This window comes from Melospiza georgiana, chromosome 12, assembly GCF_028018845.1.
Source record: "Melospiza georgiana isolate bMelGeo1 chromosome 12, bMelGeo1.pri, whole genome shotgun sequence".
NCBI classification, from domain to species: Eukaryota; Metazoa; Chordata; class Aves; order Passeriformes; family Passerellidae; genus Melospiza; species Melospiza georgiana.
In genome coordinates, this window is record NC_080441.1 from 20,272,757 (window position 1) to 20,286,281 (window position 13,525).

The window sequence follows — 13,525 nt, forward strand, 5'->3', positions numbered from 1 at the left end:
ATGCTGCTCCTCTGCCCTGGAGGGCTGCACTCGCCCATCTCGCTGTGCCCCAGCATTTCTCACCCAGCGTTTCTGTGCCCTCCCTGGGCTCCCTGCACCCAGCACTGCCGGCTCCTGGCACACAGAGCCAGGGCAGGAGCCCACCCTGCCAAGGGGCTCTGGAGCAGGGCGGGGGCTGCAATGGCTTCTGAGCTCAGCAGCTGCTCCTGGCATGGTTCCATGGAGACCAAGCACAGCAACGCTGCTGAGCATTGTCCCTGCTGAGGGTCACACACTGCCGGGGCACATTCCCTGCCTGCAGGATTGCTGAGCATTGTCCCTGCTGAGGGTCACACACTGCCGGGGCACATTCCCTGCCTGCAGGATTGCTGAGCATTGTCCCTGCTGAGGGTCACACACTGCCAGGGCACATTCCCTGCCTGCAGGATTGCTGAGCATTGTCCCTGCTGAGGGTCACACACTGCCGGGGCACATTCTCTGCCTGCAGGATTCGTGCCCGACCCAAGCACTGCACTGATGGCTCCAGCATTGCTTTCCAACAAAAACAGGGGAAGGCAAACTGTGTGCAACTCATGGTATTTTAGAGTGTCTAAAACTCACTATGTCATCGATCTGTGAGGTGAGATCCATTTGGAACTCATGGCATGGAGAAGTAGTGCAAGAAGGAAAAGGGGAGCATAGAAATAAATAGAGATAAACATTTCAGATGGTTTCTTTCCATTTTCATTTCACTTCTGGAAAGCTGGTTCAGTTTTCCAGGAATCTTCTCCACAGTCCTGTCTGCCCTTTCCAAGAACCTTTCCTGGAGAATGAGGTCAAGCTCCTGTCAAGATGTGCCACCAACTGCAGCTTATCTTGGCTTTCCACAATGTGCCTGCAGCAGGACTGTTGCAGCAAAGCAGGACAAAGGTTTGGAGAACTTGACAGCTTTTCCTTTCTTTTCCTGGTGGACTGGGGAGTTGTCCCATTGGTGAGGTTTTCATTGTGACTGTTCCAACCTTGGAAAACAGGAGGTGGTACCAGGACTCATTGGGGAACGCAACCCTGACTGAATTCAGAGTATTTCCAGAAGTTGCAGCCAGAAATGGAGAGTTGTGTGATAATCATTCACGCGTCTCCATAGGCACCTGGAAAGTGATCTAGAACATTAAAATTGGTTGCCAGAGGCAGTTTCTTTCTGTTTTCAGTTTAGATGATTCTACATCTCTTGTGCTGGTATAAATCAAGAGCATGAAAACAATCAGTTCATGATAAGCAGCAGAACAAGCTGCATCTCCCAGAGTAGAAGACTGAAAGAATCCGGAAAGGAGAAATGCAGGGAATGACTTGGTGAAATTTGCCTGTAAGAAGGGTAATTTTTTCTAAGAATTTCTAATCCATTTCTTCTTCTTTTCTCCATCTTAATATGGCCATTTCCATGCCAAATTCCTCATGAAATGAGAAGCCTGAGCTTGCAGAAGTGCATGAAAGATGGCCTGTTCCTCTGCAGGGACAGTCAGGGTGGAACAGGAAGCAGTTTTGAAATAATTGTGATATAGATGAGTAATGCGGTGGTTGAGTCTCACAATTAAAAGGCACATATTATGGATATCCTAAGACAAGTTTCATAGTTTTATAGTTATGTTTTACTCCCCCATTGTTTTGTTGTTTCCTGGTAGTTGGGGTATTTGGGAGGGTTGGCTTTTTACTATGGCAGCACCTGACCCCCAATCAAGATGTAAGGAAATGACTTCTACCACTGGACAGTGAAGAAAGAGTTGATTAACAAGCTTTTGAGAGGGGCTAAAGGGTTAAAAGGCGAAACCTCCATTGTGTGGATGAGCACATGGCTGAAAAAAATCCTTTGCTCCCTGTGCCGTAATATTTTCTGTGTTCAGTCTTCTGTTGTACATTTGATACGGTTTTAATAATCCTTTTAAATTTTTGGAAGTGAGCATCATTTCTCACAAATGGGGACTCGTCTGGAAAATACACCTGGTGTCCTTAGGAGTTTTCAAAAGGGGCACCCCCTGCCACAGATTTGGCAGAGTCTATCGGACTCTCCCAGTTCCACCAATGGTTGCAGGTTGGAAGCCCAAAGACACCAGGAGACTTTGGGATAAAGAAAAGAGGAGAAGGGGAGTGAGCACCACCCACATAACTATTTTTGGCCAGATTGTGACTCTGTAATTCCAGTGTATGAAAGTGAGCTTCACATTAGTAATATACTGGATGCATCCCGGTCTCTTGAAGTGTCAGGATATTGGATGGTAGAGAGGAAAAAGGAACAGTGGAACGCATGGCGGGGGAGGAGAGCAGGGATCCCATAGACAAGGACCCCATGGCCGGTGGGACATGTAGGATTGAAGGGTTAGTGGGGACTTGGGAACTGGGTTCACCCATGGCGGAAACCCTGTTTTTGCCTGGATGGGACAGCGGGATTCCCAGCCAACACACACCAAGGGAGCTGGTGAGCTCTGTTGTTACCATATTTCTAGAGTCCCACACCTTCTGGGAGGTTTTCTCACAAGCAGCTCTACACAGCAGTGTTGTTCCTGCTTCCTCATCAGTGCTCCTCCAAGGCTCTCCCTGACCAGCCAACTCACCCCCTTTTATCCCAGTTATCTTCATTAGCCACAGCTGCCGCCCAATTACGGACATCACAGCTGCAGCTCATCTAGAACAACTAGGATCGGGGCAAGGCCACTTATACAATACATATATTTTACCGAGACTCATAGGCCACTTATGCAATACATATATTTTACTAGGACTCAAAGGCCACCTATACAATATATACTAAGATTCAATGGCCACCTATAGGCTCCACATGGCGCGGTGGCTCGTGCAGTGTTCAGAGCAGGGGCAGCCTCTGGGGCGCAGCCAGCACTGTAATTTCCAGCTGAAGCCAGGCTGGAAGTGGGGTGGCCACCGAGGGGTTTGCTGCAGTGGGTCACCCAGCAGTTCGTGTGCTGCCGAGCCTAAGGGGTTGGGGCAGTCCGGCCGCCAAGCCAAGTTGCGTCAGGGCAGAGCTGCCAAACTGAGGGGGTCAGGCTGGGCTGGCTGCTGAGCCGAGCCAAATCAGGGCAGTCTGAGCTGCTGAGGCTGAGCTGAGTCAGGCCAGGGGCAGGACTGCAGCTGCTGAGCCAAACTGGGGCGGGCAGAGCCTCCGAGTTGAATTGGGGTGGAGAAACCACTGAAGCTGAACCAAGTTGGGTTAGAAGTGGGATGGAAACTGCTGAGTCAAATCAAGGCAGGTGGAGCCACCAAAGCTGAGCAGGTCAGGCCAGGGGTGGGACTGCAGCTGCTGAGGGAAATTGGGCCAGGGGCAGGTCATAGCCGAGCTGAGCCAGGCAGCACAGGGAGCAGAGTGTGACCGTGGGACCAGAGCATTGAATGAGGAGGAGAGGAAGGGCAGGGACCAATCCGGTGATACAGAAGCCCTTAGATCGTGAGGTTTTTTATTTTTACTTTTCAAAAAGCAGTACAGTTTTTTTGGTTTTTTTTCTCTCTCTTCCCTATCCTTCTCTTTCCTTGTTTCTTTTTTTCCCACTCCCCCTTTCCTTTTCCCTTCTGAGAGAGGCAGGCTCTGTCCGGAGGGCCTGTGGTTGGAAAGGTGGGCTCTGTCAGAGGAGGGCCTGTGATTGGCTGGTCAGGATGGGACTGTGGGCAAATAGGGAATCCCCAAGGGGAGGAGTAGAAATTGAAGAGGTATCAATAGTTACACCCCCAGATAGCCCACTGGGAAGGAAACTAGCCCGGTGGAAAATGACCCAAATATCAGAGATAAGGATGAGCTAAAAATGATTCACTAGTGCATGGTAGAATGGACCAGAAGGGAAATTAGGAGCAATCATGTATACTGGCCGAGGTATGGGTCAGATGAAGGATGGATGCGTCAGGCTTTAAACATCCATGTAAGAGCTAAGAAACCATTCAGTCAGGAAGAGAGTGACTACACTGCCTGCTGTGGGAGGGAGACCTCACCCTCAAAGGTGAACATGTTTAAGGTATCAGAAAATAAAGAATGGGACCCATTAGAACACTTACCCCCTCCACCTCCAATAGCCCCAGATGCACTTCCCCTACCCCCTGATGGGCCTAGTCAAAACACCACAAACAGGGTGGCACAATGAGAGGAAAGCAGATCAGTGTATGGGAACGAAGCAGTGGGATTGTATCCTCTGAGGGAAGTACCACTGTGTGAGGTGCAGGGAGGAATTACATTTGTAACCGTGCCTCTCAGTTCTTCTGATGTGAGAATGTTCAAGAAATAATAGAAAGGATTACTAGAGGACCTCATTGGATTAGTGGAAAAGTTAGATCAGTTTCTGGGGCCCAATATTTATGCATGGGAAGAGATGCGATCAATAATGACCATTCACACCAGACGAAAGACAGATGATCCATGCAGCTGAGATATGGATATGGGAAAGGGAGCATGTGCAAGGACCTCCTGGTGATCTGAAAATGCCCATAGTGCACCCCACCAGCGACCACAACAGCACTGGGGGAAGGCAAGACATGGAGGAATGCAGAACATTGATTGCAAAAGGCATCAAAGAGGCGGCTCCATGTAATCAAAATGCCCATAAGGCTTTCGATGAGCAGAAAAAGAGGGAAGAAATCCCAAGAGAGTGGTTAGAAAGGTTGAGGAAAAAAATGAGGCAATATTCAGGAGTTGACCCTGACACAATGGCCGGACAGATTTTACTAAAGATAAATTTTGTCACTCACGCCTGGCCAGATATATGGAGAAGCTAGAAAAGCTCGATAGTTGGCAAGAAAGGAGATTAGAGGATCTTTTAAGAGAAGCACAGAAGGAGTATGTAAAGAGGGACTAAGAGAAGGCCAAGGCAAAAGCCAAGGTAATGGTAACTGCCATTAGGGAAGGAAACCAGAACATAAAGAACTACCCAGGTAAGGGAGGGGGATTCCAAGTGCGGGAAGATGGATGGAGGGGGGATGCAGCTCCTTGGGACTGGGCACAAAAAGGAGAATTTGGGAAATAAGGGAACCCAGGACCAGTTTGATTTTACTGTAAAGAGAGAGGGCATATCAGAAAGATTTCCCCCAGAGGGAAAAGGAGCTGAGGATCTATGAGACTGAGAAAAAAGGAGAAGCGGAAGATTAGGGGTGGCAGGGGCTCTACCTCCTGGGGACAGGATACCATCAGGAGCCCTTGATAACTTCAAAAATAGATCCCAGGAGGAAGCATTTGAATTCTTAGTAGACACAGGGGCTGAAAGAACTTGTGTTTGTAGAATCCCAAAGGGGTGCAAAAAAGGTCAAGATACTGTGCAAGTAGCAGGTGCTAAAGGGGAAGGGTTCAAAGCCTCAGTTATAAAGCAAATAAAGTTTGAAGGAACAAACAAAATAGGAATTGGGGATATTCTGTTAATTCCAGAAGCAGGGTGAAATTTATCAGGACGGGATTTACAGGTGCAGTTTGACATTGGCGTGCTTCCAGAGGAAGGGAAAATGGTAGTTAGACTTCTCCAATTAAGGGAAGAAGATGAGGACAAAATTCATGAGATGAATTCTGGGCAAAACCAAAAGAACGAGGTAAATTGAACATGAAACCTATAGTAATAGAATAGTTAATGAGAACCATCCAGTTCGGGTATGACAATATCCACTCTCCCTGGAGGGGAGATGAGCGCTGCAGCCACTGATCCAGGACTTACTTGAGGACAGGACCTTAGAACCATGGATGTCCCCCCATAATACACCCATATTACCAGTAAAGAAGTCAGATGGGACTTACAGGCTTGTTCAAGATTTGAGAGAAGTGAACAAAAGAACAGTGAATCGGTACCCAGTAGTGCCTAACCTCTCTACCGTACTGAGTAACATCCCAGTGGTTTAGTGTGATAGACCTAAAAGATGCTTTTTGGGTGTGCTCACCGGCAGAGGAAAGTGGGATATATTTACCTTTGAATGGAAGGACCCCAATTCTGGGAGGAAGCAAGAGGTTTGGTGGACAAGTTTACCCCAAGGGGTTTCTGAATTCCCAAACCTCTTCAGTCAAGCCTTGAGAGAAGAACTACAACTCTTTTCCATTGAACCTGAGTTAAAGCTCATCCAATATGTAAATTATTTGCTTTTCTTGGGACAGGAAGAAAAAAAAATTTGGGAATCCACTATAGTATTGTTAAATTTTCTGGGGGATCAAGGACTTTGGTATCAAAAGGGAAACTACAATTTGTAGAGTAGGAAGTAAAATTCCTAGGACATGATTTGTCAAGGGAACTGGCAGCTGAACCCTGAGAGAATTATGGGGATAGTCTCACTGCCATGACCAAAAACTAAGAGGGAAGTCAGAAGGTTTTTAGGCCTGTTGGGATATTGTAGGCTATGGATTGAAGGCTACATGCAGGCCATCTGGTTCTTGTATGAAAAGTTAGTTGAAGAAGAGATTAGGTGGGGAAAAGGTGATGAACAAAAGTTTGAAGCTTTAAAGCAAAAATTAGTCAGTGCACAAGCACTGAGTCTTCCTGCCTCAGACAAACCCTTCTATTGTTTGTGGCTATAGAAAAAGGGGTAGCACATGGAATATTAGCCCAGGACTGGGGAGGATCCAGGAAACCAGTGGCCTATTTATCAGAATTACTAGACCCTGTCAGCCGGGGGTGGCCGAGCTGCCTTCAGGCTGTGGCAGTGACTTCCCTACTCATAGCAGAAAGCAAAAAATTACACTTTTGGGGGAAAATTGAAGATATATATACCAAACTCAGTAAGGAGTATACTGAGCCAAAAGGCTGAGAAATCGCTCACTGGTTCCCGAGAGCTAAAGTATGAAGACACCTTAATACAAAATGGTTTAGAGCTAATTGTGAGTAACCAACTCAACCCTGCCCAGTTTCTGGATGGAGAAACAGATGAGAAACTAATACATAATTGCCTGGAGGTTATAAATCATCAAACTAGAGTAGAAGAGAACCTAACAGATCAACCACTCCAAGGTGGAAAATGATTGTACCTCGATGGATCTTCATGGGTAATAAAGGGGCACAGGATATCGGGGTACACTATAGTGCATGAAGGGTTAGTGGCCATAGAAAAGAGAAAGTTACCTTCCAACTGGTCAGCCCAATCGTGTGAGTTCTATGCCCTTAAGTGAGCTCTGAAAAAATTAGCACAGAAAAGGGGAATAATAGATACAGATTGAAAATACGCTTTCGGAATAGTGCATACCTTCGGAAAAATTTGAGAAGAGAGGAGGTTATTAAAATCAAGGGGAAAGGAACTGATTCACAAAAAACTTATTTTAGAAGAGTTAGAAACCTTACAATTACCAGAGAAAGTAGGGGTGATATATGTTAAAGGACATCAAAAAGGAGAGCAAGGGAACAATTTAGCCAATTTAGAAGCTAAAAATGCAACTGAATCAAAGACAGAATAACTAATAATAGTATTAACAACCATGGGAGAAATGCAAAAAGTCCCCATATTCAGTGGGACAGAAGAGAAAGAACTCCTTAAAATAGGAGCCAAGAAAGATAACAAAAGGAAGTGGAGATTAGCAGATGGGAGGCAAATGTGGAATAAACCCTTGACCAAAAAAATGCTAGAAGGCATACATGGAACAAGACATTGGGGTACACAAGTGCTAAGTGACCAGTTTCTAAGGGATTGGGGCTGCATAGGAATTTTCAGAATACCTAAGCAAGTAACTGAACAGTGTGTGATATGTCAAAAAGTGAATAAGAAAATCGTGAGGAAAACACCCAGAGGAAGGCGAGAACTAGCTTTAAGGCCCTTTCAAAACATCCAAGTAGACTTTACTGAGCTTCCCCAGGTACCACAGTGGAAGTTTTTGCAAGTGATAGTGGATCACATGACTCACTGGGTAGAGGTGGCCCCCACTGTGAAAGCCAATGCCAATGTTGTGAGTAAACACTTCTAGAATCAATCATTCCCCAATATGGGATGGCAAACAGGATTGATTCAGAATGGGGAACTCATTTCACATCGAAGCCATTACAGAAAGTTGTTCAGGCCCTGGGAGTGAATGGGAATTACACACTCCATGGCATCCACAGAGTTCTGGTCAGGTTGAGAGAATGAATCAAACTCTTAAAAGAGCTCTAGTTAAGCTAATGATTGAAACCCAAATGTCATGGATAAAATGTCTCCCTTTGGTCTTATTAAGAATTAGAACCCAACCCCAGTCAGATCTGGGTGTCTCACCCTATGAAATGATGTTTGGGTTACCCTTTCTGACCTCACCTCAGAAGGTTGCCACCTATGAGGAAGGGGAACCAATGCCAAGAAATAAGTGATGTCTACAGCACAAACCTTAGAAGGACTAAGACATAAAAGGGCAATTCCTCAAACTACCACCCTCGATTTCAGAATCCATAATATTAATCCTGGGAATTGGGTGATGATTAAGTCATGGAGAGATCAGCCTCTAAGTCGTCAGTGGGAAGGTCCCTTTCAGGTACTGCTCACCACCAAATCGGCCGTGAGAACTGCAGAGTGGGGATGGACTCATGGCAACAGAGTGAAAGGGCAGTAGAAGAACCCAAAGAATGGACTGTAACAACCAGGCTGGGTGAAACAAGATTGACTTTCAAGCAGAGACTGAAAGACAACCAGAAAAACACCAAGAAGCCCAAAAAGTAGAGTCAAGCTTCCACCAACCAACTTGAGAACTGTCTTCCTGTTTTAATGGGTGGGAATTACCAGCATCTGTTGAGGGGAAGTACACAAGGGACTGTAAAATGCAATGGGACAGCTTCTTTAAGAAAATAAGACAAAGGAAGGAGGGCAAGACCAGGTTAGCCCCTTTGTTTGCTACCAAGAAAGCTCCATAGCACTGCTGTGGGTAGCAACCCCGTAGGCATGGTAAGGTGGGGACAAAAGGCCATACCAGACCTCTATCATTCCTCAGTTGTCTTTTAATTCAACAGAGACTGTAGAGCAGGACCAAGTTGCCCTCTGTACTCACCCCTAAGATACACCAACTATGGGTAGCAGCCACATAGGCACAATAGATGGGAGTCAATGACATACTGGACTTCTGGGATGCTCTTTTGTGCATTCCAAATACATGTATCTAAGGAAAAGCTGAGATTATTTTCTCCTGTTCCCACTGTCCTTGCTGACATCAACAGTGGCTGGTATGACTCATTCAAGAGAGAGAGAAAATATTTTAACCTAATTTTTCGAGTAAAATGACTAGAGAAAGAGAAAAGGGGGGTTTGTTACAGATGAGTAATTCTATGGTTGACCCTCACAATTAAGGGGTGAATATTAAACATGTTAAAAGACATTTTGTAGATGTATACTTATCCTTCCCCTCCCCCTTGCATTGTTATCACAGGATGGCCTCAGTAGTCGGGGCATTTGGGAAGGTCGGCTTGTTACTATGGCAGCACCTGACCTCCTATTAAGGTGTAAGACAGTGATCTCCACCACTGGACAGCAAAGAGGGAGTTGATTGACAAGACTTCGGGAGGGGCTGGTGGTATAAAAGACAGAACATCCATTTTAGAGATAAGTACATGGTGACTGAATCCTTTGCTCCTGGTGCTGTATTCATTTCTTTATTCAGTCTTCTGTTGTATTTTGATAAGGTCTTAATGAAGCATTTAAATTTTTGAAAGTGAAAATCGTTTCTCACACGGGGTTGGGGAATGTGAGGCAGGGTTGTCCACACTGGGTCAGCTATCAAGGTAAAACTTCTCTGACCTGGCCAGACCTCCTTAGGAGAGACCCTGGATCAATATCAATCACAGAATGCTGCAACCACCTCTTGTATAATAAGAACAGCAATAAAGAACACCCTTTAAGAAAGGAATACATATTTCTTAGAAGCTCATTGACATATTTCTTCATAACTGTAAAAGGAAATATTCCTAATGAACTGCACCAGACCAGAGGGAAATCAAGGCAGAGCCATGGTTAGCCAGGATTTGCTTGATCCTAATGAGCCCTGTGGTTCATTTGGAGCTGAGCCCTGAAAGTTCAGGATCCGGGGGAGATAGCATAAACCTTTCCAGGAGTCAAAGTCAAAGGAAAAGTGTCTCAAAGCATGAATGGGTCTCACTGAGGTCCATCCCCAACACAAGCTCCTCGTGGGCTCCATGGAGGAGAGAACTGGAGGCCAGGATGGCACAAAAAGCATCTAAGAGATTGAGAGTGGAAAGGAACATCCAAAGTACGTTGAAAATCTTGAGTAATTCAAAGTATTAATGAGCCCCGCTTAGTGTCAGTACAAAGCTCTCAAGGGACTCGCTAAAGCAGATAATTGGGGCCATGATTGCACAAACCTCTCACAGAGTCTGTATCAAAAGGGAAACACCAAGTACCTTAAAAACACTGAAGTACCTTGAAGCATTAATGAGCCCCACTGAGTGTTGTTACTCATAAAGCCTCTCCAGGGACTAATTACAGCAGATAATTGGAGGCCATGATTGCACAAACCTCTCAGAGACAGCAAGACAAAAGCCAAACCCAAAGTCCTTTGAAAAACCTGCAGTCCCTACAGGGAGCATTAAGGATTCCCCAGAGCAATTGCTGAGCAAGGCTCCCCAGGGACTCCTTCCAGCAGATCCTTGAGGCCACTGGGATGTGGGCTAGGGGGGGATGCTGAGGGCAGGACAAGGCGCTGACAGTGCCCAGCCTGGCTGGGGCAGTGCTAGGAGACCCCAGTGCCTCAGCACAGGGTGTCTCCTCCCAGCCCTTGGTGGCACAGACCCTGCTGTGCCCCAGGACACAAAGACTTGGCTTCTCCTTGTCCCCACCTGTCATCACTGCCTCCAGTGCTCTGCCTGGGGCCTGGGGACACTTTCTCAGTTGTGTCCCTCAGTGGGACCCATTAAAAGTCCATGGAACTTTGGAGTTGGATTCTGACTTGGAGTTCTGGAGAGGTTTCTTCAGCTCCCTCTCAAGGACTGATGTTTAGGGCCTGAGCACAAAGCCCCAGAGGCTCATTAAAGTCCTGGTACTGTATCTGTGCTGCTGAGCTGGGCTGGGCTCCTGGCACCTGGTAACCAAGAAGAGCTTCAAAAGCACATTTCTCTTGATGAGCAGCTCTTCTGCCAGCCCAGCAGGGCTGGGGCACTGCCTGCAGCCACCTGGGGCACAGCACAGAGGCACAGAGAGCTTCAATCAGTCAGGGCTGGGAAGGTGCTGAGAGGTTCCTGGGGCAGAATCACTGCCAGCCCTTGGCACAGGAACCTCTGGCTGCAGGACAATGCAGCTGCAGCTCCTGGAGCCATCTCCTAAAGCTGGAACATCCCAATGCCTACAGACCCTGTGAGTACATTCTCTGATTGTCTCTTGTGCAGAGCAGCCAGGGGTGCCCAGGGCTGTCCTGCAGAGCAGGGTCCTGCAGCCCAGGGCGCTGTGCTGGGGCAGGGACTCTGCTGCCTGCCAGGGACAGCTCTCAGCCAGCCCTGGCAGCTGCTCCCAGCACTGGGGGACAAGATCTGGGTAGGAGGAGACAGCTGGTAAGGCTTGGAAGTGTTCTCCTTGTGTGTGGAGGTTGCTGCATTGTTCAGGACTGCTCCCATCCCGGCATTTAACTGCAGAACATTTTCAAGTCGATTATACAGGGAGCACAGCAAGGCAGGGGCTGCATAAAAGGGAAAAATTTATTAATCTACTGCTTTGGGTTGCTGGGATGGAAAATTGCACGTAGATAGTCATCTCTTGGTTCATGTTTAGAAAAAATAAATAATTTGACCTCAGCTCTGAATAAAACAAGCAGTGACAGAAATCAGCACAAGACCCCTCACAGGCAGTGTCAATATCACTTCTCCAGCCTCCTCAGGGTTGCTCTGACGATGCCATCAGAGCCTGCAGAGCCAGAGCTGCCCCTGGGCAGTGCCAAAGCTGGCAGGGGTCTGCAGGGCAGAGCTGAGCCCCCAGGGCTGGGCTGGGCTCTGGCAGCACTGGCAGGGCCCAGCCCTGGGCACAGGGCCCTGGCAGGGACTGCTCCAGACAGCAGCGCCCTGAGCAGGCAGAGGGGGAAAGTTCCCCCAGGCTGTGCTGGGATATTTAAAGTCCTCTGCAAACCAATCTATTCCATGGTTACTATTTTTACAGATCCCCATGCCAAGACACAGAAAATGTCCAACAGCAGCTCCATCAGCCACTTCCTCCTGCTGGCATTGGCAGACACGCGGCAGCTGCAGCTCCTGCACTTCTGCCTCTTGCTGGGTATCTCCCTGGCTGCCCTCCTGGGCAACGGCCTCATCATCAGCGCCGTAGCCTGCGGCCACCACCTGCACACGCCCATGTTCTTCTTCCTGCTCAACCTGGCCCTCACTGACCTGGGCTCCATCTTCACCACTGTCCCCAAAGCCATGCACAATTCCCTCTGGGACACCAGGGACATCTCCTACACTGGATGTGCTGCTCAGCTGTTTTTCTTTATGTTCTTCATTGGAGCAGAGTTTTATCTGCTGACCGTCATGTGCTATGACCGCTACGTGTCCATCTGCAAACCCCTGCACTACGGGACCCTCCTGGGCAGCAGAGCTTGTGCCCACATGGCAGCAGCTGCCTGGGCCAGTGGCTTTTTCACTGCTCTTCTGCTCACAGCCAATACATTTTCCCTGCCCCTTTGCCATGGCAATGCCCTGGGCCAGTTCTTCTGTGAAATCCCTCAGATCCTCAAACTCTCCTGCTCCCAATCCTTCTTCGGGGAATATGGGCTCATTGTTATTAGTGCCTGCTTATCATTTGGCGGTTTTGTGTTCATTGTTTTCTCCTATGTGCAGATCTTCAGGGCCGTGCTGAGGATCCCCTCTGAGCAGGGACGGCACAAAGCCTTTTCCACCTGCCTCCCTCACCTGGCCATGGTCACCGTGTTCATCAGCACTGGTACTTCTTTGTACTTGAAGCCCCCCTCCCTGTCCTCCCCATTGCTGGATCTGGCCCTGTCAGTTCTGTACTCGGTGGTGCCTCCAGCCCTGAACCCCCTCATCTACAGCCTGAGGAACCAGGAGCTCAAGGCTGCAGTGTGGACACTGATGACTGCATGGTTTCAGAAGCATTAAACTGCTGGCAAATTTCTGCAAATCACTTCTAATAAAATCATCTTTGATCCTTCTTGTTGGTTTCATTTTGGAGGTCGTTTTATTTTTTTTTAGAGTTTTAATATTGTCAACCAAAAAATGTCATTGCTTCTGCCATTTCTCATTTTGTGTCTCTCACCATCCTTGTTCTCAAAGACTGTCAATAAAGGGCTGCGCTCTCAGTAGCTTTAAAGGAACTAAAGGATCTCCCAGCCGAGTTTTCTGCAGAGATGCCCTTTTGTTGCCCTCTCTGGAGCTGCAGCAGCAATGTCTGTGTGCAGAGCTGGGGGCAGATCAGTGCTGGCCCAGCAGCTGTGCCCAGCAGCAGCAGCAGCACTTGGTGTTGCCAGTGCTGCTGCCATGGCCCTGCCCTGCTGCCCTGGTGGCCCTGGTGTTGCTGCAGGGCCTGAGTGCTCTCGGGGCCGGGCACAGCCCTGGGGATGGCAGTGCCGGGGCTGCAGCAGGGACAGGCCATGGGCACTGCTGGGGCAGTGCTGATGCCTCAGGCCAGG

General features: G+C 48.0%; 1 protein-coding gene across 1 annotated transcript; it reads left to right on the plus strand.

The window, feature by feature from the left end:
• Positions 1–12,230: 12,230 nt before the first annotated feature.
• Positions 12,231–12,995, plus strand: LOC131088419 (olfactory receptor 14C36-like). Its single transcript, XM_058032458.1, has one exon. It carries the CDS (start codon positions 12,231–12,233, stop codon positions 12,993–12,995), a length of 765 nt encoding a protein of 254 aa, XP_057888441.1.
• Positions 12,996–13,525: the final 530 nt, after the last annotated feature.

What these genes read in the sequence shown, in the direction of transcription:
- LOC131088419 (XM_058032458.1), top strand. Translation starts at nt 12,231, where the DNA reads ATGTTCTTCTTCCTGCTCAACCTGGCCCTCACTGACCTGGGCTCCATC.